The sequence below is a fragment of the Hemitrygon akajei genome, chromosome 3 (assembly GCF_048418815.1).
Source record: "Hemitrygon akajei chromosome 3, sHemAka1.3, whole genome shotgun sequence".
NCBI lineage: Eukaryota > Metazoa > Chordata > Chondrichthyes > Myliobatiformes > Dasyatidae > Hemitrygon > Hemitrygon akajei.
This window is the reverse complement of record NC_133126.1, coordinates 16,989,707-17,008,258: the sequence shown is the minus strand read 5'-3', so window position 1 is coordinate 17,008,258 and position 18,552 is coordinate 16,989,707. Positions and strand designations below refer to the sequence as shown.

Here is an 18,552-nt window from a genome sequence, read left to right as displayed (position 1 = left end):
CATAAAAAGTAAAACTTTGCATAGGGTTGTTAAAACCAAGTACGTAGTAAAAGGAGCCCTATTATCAGGGACTAGATAAATTATATTAAGGAATATGGAAATCACAGAAATGAAAACAATTTTAAAATTTGAAAATGCCATAAAACCTTCAAGAGAAGTAACAGACTTCAGAAAAGCAATAAAATTGATGGAGATACGGTACATGAAAAGAACCATCAAATAAAAGGTAGCGACAAATCAGCATAAAGGAGGGACATTGAAAATTTGGCTGAGTGGTGTCACAACAACAATCTGTCACCCAATGTCAGCAAGACTAAGGAGATGATTATTGCTTTCAGAACAAGGAAACCAGAGGTCTAAGCCTCATCTGGGGATCAGAAATAAAGAGAGTCAGCAACTTTAAATTCCTCAGTGTTATCATTTCAGAGGATCTGTCCTGGTGTCAGCACATAAGCAATTATAAAGAAAGCACAGCAGCTCCTCTACTTCCTTAGAAGTTTGTGAAGATTTGGCATGACATCTAAAACTCTGTTAAATTTCTATAAATGTGTGGTAAAAGTATATTAACTGGTTGCATTACAGCCTGGTATGGAAAAGTCAATGCCCTTGAATGTAAAATCCTGCAAAAATTAGTGGATATGGCCCAGTTACATCATGGGTAAAGCCTTCCCCATGGGTGAGCACATCTACATGGATCACTGTCACAGGAAAGCATCATCCATCATCAAAGACCACAACCATCCAAGCCATGCCCTTTTCTCACTGCTGCTACCAGGGACAAGGTACAGGAGCCTCAGGATCCACAGCACCAGGTTCAGGAACAGTTACTGCCCCTCAAACATTGGCCCCGTGGCCAGAGAGGATAACTTTACTCAATTTCACTCACCCCATCGCTGAACTCAATCTCAAGGACTCTTCATCTCATGTTCTTGATATTTATTGCTTATTTACTTAATATTATTTTTGCTTCTGAACTTACATAGTTTGATGTCTTTTGCACATCGGTTGTTTGTTTGTCCTGCTGGATGAGCTCTTTCATTGATCTTATTGTGTTTTGGATTTGCAGTGTATGCCCACAAGTAAATTATTCTCAGGGTTGTATAAGGTGACATATATGTACTTTGATAATAAATTTCCTTTGAACTTTGAAATTTAGTGCAAAGAATTTTGAGGTGATGTATTTTGACAGGAAAATGAACAGAACCAAAACAATCAAAGGAGCACAGCTCTAATGGAGATGCATGAACAGAGATCTGAGGGTAGATATGCACAAATATTTAACAATGGTTGGACAAAATGTGAAAATGCTTAAAACATAAGTGATCCAGGAATTTATAAACAGAAGCTAGAGTACAAAAGGAAATAATGCTGAGCCTTCCTAGAGTCATATAAAAGTACAGCACAGAAACAGGCCTTTTGGCTCATTTAGACCGTGCCGAATGATTTAAGCTGCCTGCTCCTATTGACCTGTACTGGGATGTTAGCCCTTCATAGCCCTACCATTCATGTACCTGTCCAAACTTCTCTTAAACGTTGAAATTTAGCTTGCATGCACAACTTGTGCTGGCAGTTTGTTCCACAGATTAGTTAAGTCACAAATGGAATATTGTGTCCATTTTGTGCAATCGTTCAAATGAGCATGAAGAAAAAGAGGTTGCAGAAAAGATTAAAAGGACATTTAAAAGAAGTGTACAAAATCATGAAGGGTTATGGAAAACAAATAAGAAGAGTCTGTAATTAAAAAAGCTTGCTGGAAGAATCTTTTAAACATTAGAGATTTAGCTGATGTTGGAAATCTTAAGCAACACACTCAAAATGCTGGAGGAACTCAGGTCAGGCAACATCTGAGGAGGAGAATAAACAGTTGAAATTTTGGGTCTTACCCTTCATCACAACTAAAAAGGAAGGAAAAAGCCAGAAAAGGAAGCTGGGGGAAGGAATGAAGTGCTTCTTAGTTCATTATCTGCCCCCACCCACTCATCCTCCCTCTCACCTGGTTTCACCTACCACCTACCAGCTTCTGCTCCTTTCTCTCCACCTACCTTTTAACAGTGGCTTCTACCTCTTTCCTTTCCAGTTCTGATGAAGGGTCTTAGACCAAAAAGTTGATTTATTTCCTTCCATAGATGTTCCCTGACTTGCTGAGTTCCTCCAGCATTTTGTGTGTGTTGCTCTGGAAAAATCTTTTGAATAGTTTGAAGGAAAAGTGCAGCAGAAAAGGTGTAAAGTTAGGATAAATGAGTGTTGCTTGCAATTAAAAATGTGTTTAGTGCCATATCAAATTCTTTGTAAATTACAATGGGAAACACTATCTCAGAGACCTATTTAGGGGAAGTAGAGGGAGATTTAGAAAAGATTTGACAAGGATCTTTCTCATCTAGAGAATGGTGAGTAACAAGAACACATTGCTTGAGAGAATAATGAAGCAGAATCACTGACAGGATCCTCCAGGACCTGGATTAACATGTTGATGCATACTTCAAGGACTTCATCAGGCGATGCCAACTCAAGGCCACCCATGTTGGAACGCCTGTGGACAAGATGCTAGACAGAGCTGGATCCAATCTTGGCGCCTAGATGGATAGACTCCTGTCTAACCTCCCAGGCCATGCCTCATAAAACTGAGAGAATTTAAGAAATGTCAAGCCGACCACTTGAATTGCCTAAGCACAAAATGTTACAGGTAAAGTGGTGGAAGCTGACATTAATACAGATGAGTGTCCACTGGTTGGACTGACTATAGTAGGTCAAATGGTCATGCTGTTTGACTCTAAGACTCTGTAAGTTTAACAAACACCACAGAGAATTGTAAAAGAATACAAGAGAATCTAGAAAAATTCGCAGACTGGTGACAGATGCAATTTATTGTGGAGTAGTTAGTGAAAGAATAAGAAAATGCTAAATACTATGGAAATATTCAAATGGAGATATGAACAAAGAGTGCTAGTTACTCAATTGGATAATTCCATTGAAGTGTATGTGGAAAAAAAATTCAACAACAGTTTGGTTTGTAAATATGGACAGAAAATGCCAGAAAGAAAATTATAACAATTGTCTGTAAAGCACCATCTAGGTCTTGGAATGCTGCAAGCTGCAATTTTGGTTGTTGCATAATAAACAGAACATTAATGTTAATAGAGCACAAAGTAGATATCAGAGTTAGAAATGAAGTCATATTTCAGATTAGGATAATTTGTATTATCATCAAAGAGGTCATGAGAACTTTCAGTAATTTTTTTTCCAAATAATGAAATTACCCGTCAAAACCTGATCTTTTGCTTTAACATTTCATCATAATTTACTTGTTACTAGTTGGCTATATATATCCAACTCTGTTTTCATCTGCTGATTACTTCTACCATGGTGTCTTGTCGGATGGAGCAGCACCCAATTTCTCAATCATGTCCTCCTGGTTGCTTGCTCTGCTGCTAGTTGTTACAGCCACCGGTTCTGTGGCTAATGTCCTTTACAGAGTTTTGCCCCATAAAACCTTCTGTTTCACCTTTTTAAATGTCTTATGCCCAGTGGAGTAGTGAGGACAGGTTCACAATTAAACCTACTAGTCAGAGCGCAACATTTTTTAATCTTCCAGGCCCAAGAATTTTTAAAGTCAAGGATAAATAATAATGTGTTTTTTTGTTTTGGGAGGAGGAGGAGGAAGTTAACGGTAAAACACACACATGCAAAGAAGGAACAACTAAATGGTTAAAAGAATATCATGAGACAGTATTGGCAAGCTAGCACTGGACATGTTTGAAAATGTTCACAAACCTCTGCAGCTCTTCTGTTCTATCACATGTTCAAAACCTTGGTTACAAATGCATCTATAAGACCCTTCCATGTTGACACAATTCCCATGTGCACAAATGCCAGAAATCAAGCACTCATTCTTATCTGAAACACAACACAGCATCGTAACAACATTAGGGACTGTAACATTCCAAACTTGTTTTTATTTTAATATATACCACAGGGTTTTAATTAAATAACTATAACCAGAAAAAAGCACGTTTTACATTTTCCAAGATTTTTTGTAAACGGTCATAATAATTTTTGTAATTATTAATACTATTCAATAACTCTGACCGTAGTAGAAAGACATAACAAAATTTTAGTCTCAAATGACAACACTACTGAGAAAAGAAAATATGTTGTCATTATTTGAACTATACCATGAAACTTATAACCTTATGTATGCATTGATCCCAGTTGGCAGCACTGTATCTTGGATATGGCCAATGACTGAAGTCATCAAGCCAAGAAGTTTGCATTAGGAAATAACAAGTGTAAAACAGGTTTTCTGTTGCTCTGCCTGTTGTATGTCAACAACAAGTGGTTCTGGCAACTCTACTCCATCACATAATCCACAGTTTATATATATTTTCTTCTCTTCCACGGTCACATTATTATCTTACATTTCTCTTATGTGCATTGATTGATACTATGCTGAAGGTTAATTTACCCAAAATCACATAGTTAATTTACCCTTCATTTACCCAAAATCACATTGTTAATATTTTTTTTAGCTATGATCACAGACAGTAGTGTACAGATGCTCTTAGAAAACATATGAAGACAACACATAATACCACTTTCTCTGCATCTCCGTTTTAAATGGACACCCTTTCTATCCTGAGGCTGAGCCCTCTTATTCTAGACTCCCCCACCATGGGAAACATCTCTTCCACATCTACTCTTTCTAGGACTTCCAACATTCGGAAGATTTCAGTGAAACCTCCCCTCACCCTTCTAATTTCCAGCAAGTACAGACCAGAGCCATGAAACGTTCCTCATATGCTAACCCTTTCATTCCCAAAATCATCCTTGTGAACTGCCTCTGGACCCCACCAATGCCAGCACACATCTTTTCTAAGATGAGGAGCCCAACACTGTTCACAATACTCAAGGTGAGGCCTCACCAGTGCCTCATAAAGCCTCAACATCACATCCCCACTCTTGAAATGAATGCTGACATTGCATTTGCTTTCCTCACCACCGACTCAACCTGCAAATTAATCTTTAGGATGTTCTACACAAGGGCTCCCAAGTCCCTTTTCATCTCAGATTTTTGGATTTTTTTTCCATTTAGAAAATAGTCTGCAGATTTATTTCTACTACCAAAGTGCATGACCAATCACTTTCCGACACTGCATTTCATTTGCCACTATCTTGCTCCTTCTCCTAATTTGAGTTTTTCTACAGCCTACCTGCCCCTCCACCAATCTTCGTATCATCTGCAAACTTGGCAAAAAGAACATCTATTCCATCATATAAATCCATTATATACAGCATAAAAAGCAGTCCCAACACAGACCCCTGCAGAAAACCATTTGCAGCCACCTAGGCAGGGATCTTCTTATTCCTTGTCACTGCCTCCTACCAATCAGCCAATGCTCTGACCATGTTAGTAACTTTCCAATAATAAATTTGCTTGGTATTTTGGTATTTAATGAGGAGCTGCAGCAAATAAACAATATTCTACAATAGGTAGCTTTACTGTCAGCTGTTCTGGAGAAGATACAATAGGGTCTTTTAAGAGACTCTTGGATAGGTACAGGTAGATGGTATGGGTTCAGGTAGATGGAGCTCATGAGCCTGGGAAGGCAGAGAGGGAAAACTCTGATTTCAAACCTCCGCTGCCTTGTGGCCATACCCACTCATGGGAAAGGCTTCGGGAGTAAACCCTGAGAACAAATCCGGGAGCTGGAGTCCCTAAGGCAGTCCGATGTTGTCTTCAACCTCGTTCTGGCAACTCCTGTGACGACACTGGTGCCAAGTGGTATTGGCCCTTGCCCTTCTCTTGAACAACATTGGTGGCATGGAGAGGGGAGACTCGCTGCATGGGCAACAGCCGGTCTTCCATACAACCTTTCCCAGGCCTGCACCCTGGAGAAGACTTTCCAGGTGCAGATCCATGGTCTCCCGAGACTAACGGATGCCATACATGGATAGGTACATGGAGCTTAGAAAAATAAAGGGCTATGGGTAACCCTAGGTAATTTCTAAAGTAAGTACATGTTCACCATAGCATTGTGGGCCGAAGGGCCTGTATTTTGCTGTAGGTTTTCTATGTTTCTGTGTAAAAGTGTACAGCTGGGTAGATGACATCTTGCATAAACTTGTTTCAGCAGTAGGCATATTACAGTTGGTTCAGGTTGCCTGGGAGGCTGGAGTTGATATGTGCCATGATCAGCCTCTCGAATCATTTCATGATAGGGGATATCAGAGCCACAGAGCAGCAGTCATTAAGTTTCATTTCCTTGTTGTTCTTAGTTATCATGACGATCATCGTCCTGTTAAAGTAGGTGGGAACCTCAGACTGAAACAGAGGGATCTGATTGAAGGGAACAATGGATGGGTTCTTGATTGGTAAGAGGGTTTAAGGTAGTGGGGAGAAGACAGGAAAATGGAGTTAAGAAGAAAAAGAATCAGGTATGAGCAGAACAGACTTGATGGCCTAAATGTCCTAATTCTGCTCCTATATTTTATGGTCTTATGGTTGAAGGTACAAAAGGTATGTTTTGCTAAATTTGCTGATGACAAAGACTGATAAAGAAATTAAGTTATGAGAGGGCATTCACAACTATAAGTGGATATACCAAGTAAGACAATGAGGGAAAGATAGATAAGCTATATTTAAGTCTCCCCAGTCTCTATGACAGAGAAAGCCTTGCCAGGATCTTCTCAGTGGCTGAAGGGCTATGTCTAAATTGCATTTGAATTTTGTCCCTCCAGAAGCACCGAAACTTCTAAGAAACTCTAAACTCTAAGAAAAAATATCAGAAATAGTACCAATTACAATATATAAGCCTCATATGCAGTCACTTTTCATTTTCTAGCTCTGGCTCCAACCTTTCCCCTCTACCTTTTAGTTCAGATGAAAGTTTTCAATCCAAATCATCAACTATCAATTTCTCTCCACAGATGCTGCTTCACCTGCTGAGTTCCTCCATCAGTTTGCTTTTTGCTCTGTTTCATTCCTATGGATTTTAGTTACCAATTACCATTTTATTACATTGCACAAATGACTGTTGAATTTATAATTGGAAATCTATTTCTCCCATATTCACCTCTAAGCTAAGCGTTCAACTCTCTGATCCTAGTGACCCAATTCCCATTCACATAATATTAAAAAAATCTTTTACGCTCTGCTTTTATATTTGGACTGTAGCCATTCATACTCTTTCCTCCTAGCCAACTTGTCTATGGAAGTCCAAACTAAGCAAGTTCTAAATGTAGATTAATAGATTTCAGGATTTTAAAGGAATTGGGGAATATTAAAATAGGTCAGGAAAATGGTATTTAAAGTAGATAACTATAATGTTGAATGATGGAATAGATGTAAGACTTAGTGACAATACGCTAATATCCATTTTGTGTATTTTTTTTTTACGGCTAGCAGATCCCTTTCCTTTGTCCTATCTATTTTGTTGATTCCCATATGGACTTATGGGGATTTTCCCCTCATTTGGAACTCATGTTCCTGGCTCAGAGCACAGAATCCATGCCCCTTACTACACTGTTCTCTATCAGCACATTATTTTCATCTCTGTAGACCTTAACTTGATAAGTTATCTATATGTTGTGCTATAGTCAGTTTGCTCACCCTGCAGTGTGTACTATTATCTGCATAAACTGCAAGAATAACATATCTGTTGGAAAAGTACAGGGGCTCAAGATCCTCCAATAACACTTCCAGGATCCCTAGATCTTTTTCAGTCACCATCACACTCTCCTCCTCATCCTTATTGAACATTTTTTGGTGCAAAATGCCCAAATGACTTCCTTCCTCCCCAAAACAGCCCAAATCCAAGACTCCAACTTATCTATTTCGAGTCAAAGTTCTTCTGATTGCAGGTATTGACTGGTTGGTTTGTTGGACAATCTTTTTTGTAATTTCCAATATGTTACAACTGAATCATATCATCTGACCTGCTAGTTATAATTTAATCTATTAAATTATTTCTTTGCATGCAAATCTATATCATTGACTACACTTCGATTATATAAACATGAACATCAATTTCTCTAACTTCTAGTAATTTTTTCCTCCTTCTCTTCCCTCTTTCATTCCCCACTGTGTCTCCACTCTTACCTCTTCTCTTACCCTCACCTGCCTATCACTTCCCCAAGCGCCCCTTCTCGTTCCCTTTCTCCTATGGTCCACTCTCCTCTCCTTTCAGATTCTTTCTTCTTCAGCCCTTTAACTTTTCCATCTATTATCTCCCAACCTTACTTCATTCCCCCCCTCCCCCACCCACTTGGCTTCACCTATCACCTTCCGGCTTGAACTCCTTCCCCTCCCTGCGCCTTCTTATCCGGGCTTCATCTCCCTTCCTTTCCAGTCCTGATGAAGGATCTCAACCCAAAATGTCAACTGTTTATTTCTTCCCATAGCTGCAGCCTGACTTGCTGAGTTCCTCCAGCATTTTGTGTGTGCTCTTGTGGACCTCACCGATATTTAAAGAATATTACATTTAAAGACTTAAATATATTAGATCAACAGAATGAACTCAGTGAACATTGGATGCCTTGAAATTGCAGGTCCCATTTGTGCTGAGTCAGCTATCTTCACTTGAGCAGTTCTTGATGGTTATTTATTCAGCACCCTCACTGAATGTCAAATAACTGAGCTGTTCTCCCATTATCAGCTCTTTTCATACAATAGTCAAATTCAAACCACTCTGTCTCACCAGAAGTGGGTGCACTTGGGGGATGCACACCTAGGATATGTACATGAATGCAATCTCAGAGTCAGTATCTGCAGAAAGAAGGTAACAACTTAAAATAAAGTCATCATATTCAATTTCAACTGTGCAGACAAAATTCTTTACATCGGCGATGAGGCAAAATGCCCAGCAGATGTTAAAGCCTCCAGTCTACTCTAAGGAATTCATCTTTCAATTTTGCTCTCTGTTTATAAGTGGCATTTATCTGTTGCTACATAGCAACAGTCTGTTCAAGAGTGATGCATGTTGAGCAGGTGCATTCTTCTGAATCTATGAAGCCATGTAATGCTAGGGTGTTCATGGTTGAAGGTTGGGAGCTTTATATAATCTGAACAATTGAATTTAAACTCTCAGGCTCTAAGTGAAAAGATGTGATAAAGTGGACACAATTATTCCACAAGAAGTAATTAAGTGTCAAGCAGTAAGTTTTATCATTTAATTCTACATCATCTCCAACTTGCATTCCATTCATCGCACTTAGCTGTGTTCTTTCAGAAAGAACTGCTGTGCTGTCATGCCATCCAGCCAGACTACAGAGCTGCTTCATGTTTGGCTGAACTGCCTTAGAACTTCACCTCATGAAACAGAAGCCAGTACTCTATATTCTTGTAGGGTAGATGGGCATCACTGGTCCTCATCCATCTCCTAAATCTCTCACATCTGCCACCATATGGCACACACTTGTACACTGCTTCAGCTGACGAGTTAAATGACAAGAGGGAGTGGTGTTAACACAGCACCACTAGGCGAAGGATCTTGTCGATGAAGTCACTGGCCAGAGCGGATGAGTTCCCCGACGACCACGTGTTTGAGACCAGGGCGAGCCACTGAGTTGGAGGACATTGGCTGTGGTCTGGCCTGGAGAGGGATGGACCCTATTAGGCCTCACCTGCCCAAGACACGCAATATGTTGAACATAGCAACAGACCCCATGCTAGATTGGCACAGCCTGGGTTACCAAGGACTGCGCCATCCATTGCACCCCAGAGCTGAGGTAATTAAGTATGCTACTGGTGAAGATCTGTGAGAGAGACTACATCTCATAAGCCACATGGAATGTGCAAACACTTGCCCAAGCAGGGAATGTGCAGGAACTCGCATACGAGTTGGAGAAATACACCTGGCACATTGTGGGACTCTGTGAAGTCAGGTGGAAAATCCTTAATAAACGTCTTACTGAGTAAGGCCATATACAGTGGAGAATTGGACAACATGCCAATGGTGTAGGATTTCTTGTTAACAAGAGCATCAAGAACTCAGTACTTCTGGTGCCTCTCAGTATCCAGCAGGCTTATTTCCATCCCCCTTAGAGCAGCACCTTTCAACATCACAGAAATACAGGCCTACGCACCAACAACTGACTATGAAGATGACCAAATGGAGGAGTTCTACACCCAACTCCAGGGCATTATTGACAAGGTGGACAATAGAAAAAGACATTTTAACCATCCATGGAGTCTGGAATGCCAAAGTGGTGCAGACACACTGAAAGATTGGAAGGAATTCTGCAGCCCTTCCTGTAATGATGTAACCAACAAGTGATGATTATGCCTATTTGAGTTCAACAGCTACAAAAACATGGTGCTTGCGAACACACTTAGCACAAGGCATTGCGTTGCTGGACCTGGCATGCGCCCAATGGAATACATAACAGTGGCATTCCACAAGCATATTGCAACTTGACTGCTCTGAATATGAAGCAGTTGCCTGTATTGAGTCCTGTGGAATTGGCAGCAGCCGAGTGAGTCAAAGGGGATTTGACTCAAGTTGAGAAGACAAAACACCCTACCATACCAATGGGGAAATGGGGGAAATGGGAGAAACTAGAGTTGAGGAACAAAGTTTTATATAGGATCATGTCTCCTCTAGATAGACCTCAATGCTCCCTGTTGGTTTTACCTGATAAATACTGCAGGACTGTACTAAAGTCACTTCATGATGACTCAAGTCATTTGGGATTCGACAAGACCTATGGATTGGTCTGAGATCAGTTGTATTGGCCCTGAATGAAGCCTGAGGTTGAAGAGTACTGTAAGTCATGCATTCAATGTATTCGGAAGAAGACACTGCCTCCAAGAGTTGCTTCATTATCTTATTTAGTGTACCGGACCACTTGAGTTAGTTTGTATGGACTTCCTCTTCAGAAAGCCTGATTCCAGTAATGTTGAGGGGTCAGCAGTGGAAAGGGTGAGTAGCTTTAAGTTCCTGGGCATCAAAATTTTAGAGGATCTATTCTGGAGGATCTATTCTGGGCTCAGCATACTGATGCAATCTCAAAGAAGGCACACCAGTGGCTATACTCCGTTAGGAGTTTGAGAAGATTTGGTATGTCACCAAAGACTATTGCAAATTTTTGCAGATGAGTGAGCATTCTGACTGGTTCGATCATTGCCTGGTATGGAGGTTCCAATGCACAAGGTTGTAAGAGGTTATAGAGGGATTTAGACTCAGCCAACTCCATCACAGTACAAGCCTCCTCATCATCGAGTGGATGTTCAAAAGGCAATGCCTCAAGAAGGTGGTATCCATCATTAACGACCCTCACCACCTGTGGCACACCCCTTTCTCATTACTACCATCAGTGGTAGAGGAGTCTGAAGACCCATGCTCAATTTTTTTGGGACAGCTGCTTCCCCTCTGCTATCATAATATTTAAATTCTGTTAGCCTTTTATTTGATATAACTTAAATTTTCTAGTGGCTATTATTGCTCAATTTTATTTTACGTTCAGTCTTATTTGACAATTTTCATGGCCTCATTTGCAAGGTACTATAGGGAAACCATTTCAATTTTGGGCAAAGATAACTGACTGGACCATATCGATGTTATAGATATTAAAAATCTTTTGATCTTAAAAATCACCCCAAAATGAGCTTAGTAGTTATGAAATTTATTTCACAGTGATTGAGGATTAGATGAGTTAAGGGTTTTACTCACCACTGCATTGTCCTGTTCTAGTCAGTACATAACCTTCTTCACATTCACACTTATAAGAACCTGGGATGTTGATGCACCGATGTCCTTGACATATGTTGGTTTGCTCACATTCATTTATATCTGTGAAATCAAGGAACAGTAATGTAGACAATAATCTAAAAGTTAAAGACCATTCTGATTACTGAAAGTCTTCGTACAAGGATAAAGGAACACAGGAAAACTGTTCAAGAGAACAGGACTGGGATGAAACTCCCTCTATGTTCAGTTATGATGTTCCAAAAATCTTAACAATTTCTTCCTTACAGAGTCATACAACATAGAAGTAGGTCCTTCAGTCCACTGATTCCAACAAAAACACCAGGCACTCATTTACACACTATTAGCACCTGACTCTCCTGTCTCTGATCACGGGACCCTCAGGCCCTAGTTATTCAAAATATTGGCCTCAAAGTCAAATTCCTCCTTTATTTTCTTCTTGGGACTTTAATTGGTGCAAAATGCCACCCTGCACTTGTAAATCCTCCTGCCAACCAACCATTATAACTACTTATCATCATGTTCACCCTAATTACACCAGTATTTCCTGACCATCACAACAGATGCTACATATTTGACTCCAAATATACAATGCCTTTAGAGTCCAAAATTTTCAGCCAAATATTACAATGATCTAAAGTCAAAAGATGATGTTACTCTAACTGTATGTCATTATATTGGTATTTTTCAGTATCTGGATCATGATGTTCCACTATGCTTAATTCTGCTACAAAATTAAGAGTTAAAAACCTTTAAAATTTAGGTTTGACTTGGATGTGTCTCCCCCAAAAGGAAGCTTGCATGTCTTCATAACCTGGAGAGCAATGTTAGCTGGAGTCAGGGCTTTATGCTTTGGCTCTTGGTTGGGTCACCCATGCCAAACAAGTCAAGGGTTAAAGGACAGATTAAGAGTGATCCACTGGCCCTCCAGGTTTGGGAGTTCTGCTCAGGGCCAACAACCATGGCTGATAAAAACAAAATTGTTACAGAAACAGCAATGAAAAATCCTTCTAAGTACAATGGTATTCCTGAGTCTCCACCCAGGTTTCGCATGACTGACTGAAGTGGAAACCAAGAGGAAGCTACTGACATGATGAAGGAAGCTCTGAACACCACTAGAGATGTAGGACCTTAACTGCTGCCCTAAACACCAACAGCATAACAAGCAGTAAAGTGGATGTGTCTTGATTTTCTATAAAAGATCAGGCAGCCTACCCTCTTACTCTTGTTCCTTCATTATGACCTTATCATGGATTATCTTTCACCCAGACTCCCTGCCCACAATGCCCATCCACTCAGATTTCACTTTTTTGGATGAAAAGCTGAATGAGCTGGCCCTTCCCCACACCTGAAACACTGATAATCTTTGACAGCTCATTGTTATCGAAGTCTTTTGAAATGGTTCTGAGGGTAATTTGAAAACTATTCCAATTGATACAATTAATTGAATATATAAAATTATTAGAAAACAAGTTAAATACCAATAACTAGCTGATAATATTTCTTGCTCTACAGATTCAGTGATTCCATTCACACGGGATCAAATGTGAAGTGTACCTGGACCCTCTTCAACATATCTGAGCTTCACCACTGGAATAAATATTAAATCCAGCACTAACAGAGGAGGTAATTTGTAATGGCCATCAGTTGGTCCGATGCAGGCCAACAAATATGCTGCATTTCAAAAGTACTTAATTGGCTATTAAGTGCTCTGGAATGTCCTGGCATAAAAAATTCAGTTTCTCCCACAAGGTTGTTACTTTTAATCCTGTTCTATATAGCCTTTGCAGCTGTGGTATTTAGCCTGTGATTTTCTATTGCATCTTTTATGAGACTCAGATTAAAACTGTATTTTGGTGATACCAATTTAAATACAATTATACATGACATTGTGTTTCACCGCAAGAGGCTGTCAAATGGAGCTTTTGGATATAAAAATTGATACTGTTGTGAGCAAGTAAAGTTGTCTGAGGCTTCAGCAGGGTATAGATCAATTAGAAAATTGGACGGAGTACTGGCAGATGGAATTTAATCCCTATAATTGCAAGGTGATACCATTAAACCCTGAAACCATAAGATACAGGAGCAGAATTAGGCCATTTGGCCCATCGAGTCTGCTCCGACATTTCATCATGGTGGATCTATTTTTCTTCTCGGCCCCAATCTCCTGCTTTCCCTCCTTATCCCTTCGTGTCCTGATCAATCAAGAATCGATCAATCTCTGCTTTAAATGTACATAAAGATTTGGCCTCCATAAATACTGTATGCATAAAGACAGCTGCCTGTGGCAACAAATTCCACAGACTCACCACCCTTTGGCAAAATAAATTCCTTCTCATCTGTTCTAAAAGGACATCTCTTTATTCTGTGGCTGTGTTTTCAGGTCTTGGAGACTCTCCCACCATAGGAAATATCCTTGCAACATCCACCCTATCAAGACCTTTCGCCATTTGATAATTTTCAATAAGGTCACCCCTAATTCTTCTGAATTTTAGTGACTACAAGCCAGAGCCATCAAACACTCTTCAAATGACAAGCTTTTCAATCCTGGAATCATTTGCCTGGAACCTCCTTTGAACCCTCTTCAGTTTCAGCACATTCTTTCTAAGATTAGGAACCCAAAGCTGCTCACAATACTACAGGTGAGGTCTCACCAGCTCTTTAGTCTCAACCTCACATCTTTGCTTTTATATTCTAGTCCTCTTGAAATGAATGCTAACATCACATTGCCTTCATCAACACAGAATCAACCTGCAAATTAACCTTAAGTGAACCCTGCACAAGGCCTTCCATGTTACCTGTTTTTTTAAAATTTTCTTTCCATTTTGAAAATTGACAACCCCTTCATTTTGCTACCAAGGTGCATGTCCATACACTTCCAAACACTGTATTCCATCTGACACTTCTTTGCCTGTTCTCCGAATTGGTCTAATTTCTTCTGTAGCCTTTTTACTTGCTTAAAACAACTTGCCCACACATTTTCATATCGTCTGCAAACTTTGCAACAAAGCCATATAAAGTAAAAAGATGTGGTCCCAACACAGACCCCTAAGGAACACAACTAGCCACTGACAGACAACCAGAAAACGCTCCCTTTATTCCCACTCTTTGCCTTCTGTCAATCAGCCACTGCTTTATCCATGCCAGAATCTTTCCTTTAATACCATGGGTTCATAACTTGTTAAGCAGTCTCATGTGTGGCACCTTGTAAAAAACCTTCTGAAAATCCAAGTATACATACCATCAACCGATTCTTCTTTGTCTATCCTGTTTGTTATTTCTCCAAAAAATTCCAACAGATCTGTCAGGCAAGATTTTCCCTTGAGAAAACCATTCTGACTATGGCCTATTTTATTATGTGCCTCCAAATACTCTGAAACCAAATCCTTAAACATCAACTCCAACATCTTCCCAAACTAACTGACCTATAGTTTCCTTTCTTCTGTCTCTCTCCCTCATGAACAGTGGAGTGACATTTGCCAGTCTCCTGGAACCATTCCAGAATCTAGTGATTTTGAAGGATCATTACCAATACCTCCATAATCTCTTCAGCAATTTCTTTCAGAACCCTGTGGCGTATATCATCTGGTTCAGGTGACATCTACCTTCAGACCATTCAATTTCCCAAGAACTTTCTCTCTGGTAATGATAACTTCACAGACTTTATACCCCCGACACCTGGACCTTCCACCATAATGCTAGTGTCTTCCACAGTGAAGACTGATGCAAAATACTGATTCACGTAATCCGCTACTTTGTCATCCCCTCTTACTACCTCTCCAGCATTGTTTTCCAGTGGTCCAATATCCACTTTTGCCTCTCTTTTACACTTTCTGTATCTGGATATTAAATAGTATCCTCTTTAATACTATTGGCTAGATTACTTTTGTATTCCATCTTTACCTTCTTAATGACTTTTTAGTTGCCTTTCCAATCCTCTAACTTCCCACTAATTTTTGTTCTATCATATGCCCTCTCTTTGGCATATTTTGTCTTTGATTTCTCTTGTTAGCCACAGTGGTGTCACCTTGTCTTCAGAATACTTCTTCCTCTTTGGGATGTATATATCCTCTGCCTTCCAAATTGCTTCAGAAATTCCAGTCATCATCCTTGTCTGTGTTCTTTTCCAATCAATTCTGGCCAACTAATCTCTCATTCATCCAGAACAGCTGATCCCCTAGTGAGCTCAACCACGAGCTACTCCAAAAATCCATCTCATAGGCATTCTAGAAATTTGTCCTCTTGGAATCCAGCACCAACCATATTCTTCCAATCTACCTGCATATTGAAGTCCCTCATGACCATTGTAACATTGCCCATTTGGCATGCATATTCTATCTCCCACTGTAATTTGTAGACCACATTCTTACTACTGTTTCAGTGTCTGCATACAACTCCCGTCAGGGAGTTTATATCCTTGTAGTTTCTTAGCTCTATCCACAATGATTCAACACCTTTTGACCCTATGCCACCTGTTTCTTATGATTTGATGCCTTTTTTTTTACCAACAGAGCAATGCCACCCCTTCAGCATTCCTGCCCGCCCTTCCAATACTCTTTGGGAAATCAAATATAGGACACATACAGTAAACGGTGGTGTGTTAAGGATTGCTTTTGTACAGGGAAATTTGAGGTTCAAGTCCATATGCAGGTAGACAGGGTAATGAAGAAGCCATAAAGCAGAGAGTTTAAAAGTTTGAAGGTTATTATTGCAACTTTGCAGAACACTGATTAAAACCGCCCTTGAAGTATTGTGTAGAGAATGCAGAGTAGATTGACCAGAGCTTTAGTTGTGGTGAGGGACTGGATAGATCAGACATTGATTCTGATGAAGGTTCTCTGTCCAAAACCTCACTGTTTATTCTGCTCCATAGATGCTGCCAGACCTGCTGAGTTCTTCCAGCATTTTTGAGCGTGTTGCTCAAGATTTTCAGCATCTGCAGAATCTCTTGGTGTCTATATTCTGCATTGGTAGTTTACAACTCAATGGGATGTATATTGAGTTTTTAAATTTTGAAAACTTCCCTCTTTCTTTTCTCTGCACCCCTTACCATTTTCTGCCATTCTTCTCCTGCTCCTTTGGTCCTTCCATTTTTGCCAATTTCCCACCTTCCAGCTCCCCTTATTCTCATTTATCCTCCTTGCTCCATCCATCCACTTCACATACAGGTTTGTGCCCCTTATTGTAAATCTCTACCTGTTTCTAACTGTTGTTGACCTCTCCCGTCACCACTAATGGTTCCTGATCTTCCCTACTTATCTCACCCCAGTTGTGGTAGAGCTTAGTATTCTTGCTTATCTCCCTGCCTTCAGCTGTCTCCTATCTTCATGCTCGCCCCCACCTTTCTTCACCTGCTGATTTTTTTCTCTCCTCTCTCTGCCTTCATCTGTCTGCTACAGTCTTCCAACTCCAACCCAGCTCACCTCTCCTACCTGGCACCACTTGCCTTTCATCTTACAGCCCCCCTCAGTTCTCTAATCATCTTGGAATCTTTTCTTGCCACTACTACTTCCCTCTCCATGTTGGCCACCTTGCCTCTGCAGTCTTGGCCTGGGTGCAGAATTTTGACCTACAATGACAATTTCCTTCTATTGATGCTGCTTGACCCACTGAGCACCTCCAGCAATTTGCTTGTTGATCCAATTTCCAGTATCTGCAGTCTCTTGTCACCAAGAATAGTCAATATATTTGCAGTGTTAAAGCTAACTGAAAGCCAGCTATTAACGGAGATTATTAAGGCTTAAGTAATATTCCTAAGGCCACTGAAAACAGAGCAAGTCAGTGCCCCTTAGAATAAAAAAAACCCAAAAATGATTTACAGTGCTGTACAAAAGTCTTAGGTACACATATATATAGCTAGGGTGCCTAAGAGTTTTGTATTGTACTGTATTTGTCAATGTCGAGCAGAGAGTAAATCTAGCAGGAGCAAAAGTTGTTGGGAATGCTGAGAGTAGATTGCCATGGGTGGGGGTGGGACAGGTGGCAGAGAAGGAGTGCTGGGGCAGGGGGAGGGTTGGTGACACGGGTACAGACACACTCAGCTCTGAGACACCAGACAAGGTCATTTGATTCCAAACAATTGGTTTATTGATCATTACAGAACGTCTTTCTGGTGCTTCTGGCTTCCTCTCCTCTCCCTTCCCCCTTTCCCAACCATGATTCTCCTATCCCTTCACCCTTCCCACTCTCAGTCCACAATAGAGACCCTATCAAAATCAGGTTTATCATTACTCACATATGCAATGAAATTTGTTTTTCTTTGTGGCAGCAGTACAGTGCAATACATACAATTACTACACTACTGTGCTAGAAGTCAGAAGACTGATTATCGAATTCCAATGTCAAACCAGAAAGGGGAAGCATTTTAACCAGGAAAGTCAAGAGAGAACAATAGAAAAGAACACAGAAGATTAAAAAAAATAAATGGAATTTTTCAGCATTTGTGGAGATTCTGATTTTCAAACATGGGAAAGCTCTAGCAGAGAATGACTGAAGAGACTGGAAAGAATAAAAGAGATTATTATTAATCAAAACTGCAACATGAGTGAAATATACAAATAAATAAAACTTTCCAGCTATAAGCCTACAATACTATGAACTGAAATGGATTGAAAATAAAAGGGCATGAGGAGTTGACAAGTATCTGCAGAATCGTTTAAAATGGCAGATGAAATGGATGTGATCTGCTGGCAATTATCTGATCCGTTAATGGCATGAATTTAACTTGCCTTTAATCAGCCTATGTCTGAATGTTGTCCAGAATTTATTAAAAACAGCAATTGTGTCTATGATTGGGATAATGAAAGCTAAAGATCATGTTGTGAAAACTAAAATAAGCACAGCAAAATGC

At 40.1% G+C, this 18,552-nt stretch overlaps 1 protein-coding gene across 1 annotated transcript in view; it reads right to left on the bottom strand.

Annotated features, from left to right (window-relative positions):
- The window catches only part of LOC140724740 (latent-transforming growth factor beta-binding protein 2-like), a 411,525-nt gene that overhangs the window by 118,927 nt on the left and 274,046 nt on the right, over positions 1–18,552 (bottom strand). The window contains exons 19-20 of the mRNA XM_073039256.1: positions 11,667–11,786; positions 3,772–3,894 (exon numbers count right to left, since the gene is read on the bottom strand). Coding sequence (XP_072895357.1) covers positions 3,772–3,894; positions 11,667–11,786 — 243 coding nt within the window. The remainder of the gene's footprint in view (positions 1–3,771; positions 3,895–11,666; positions 11,787–18,552) is intronic.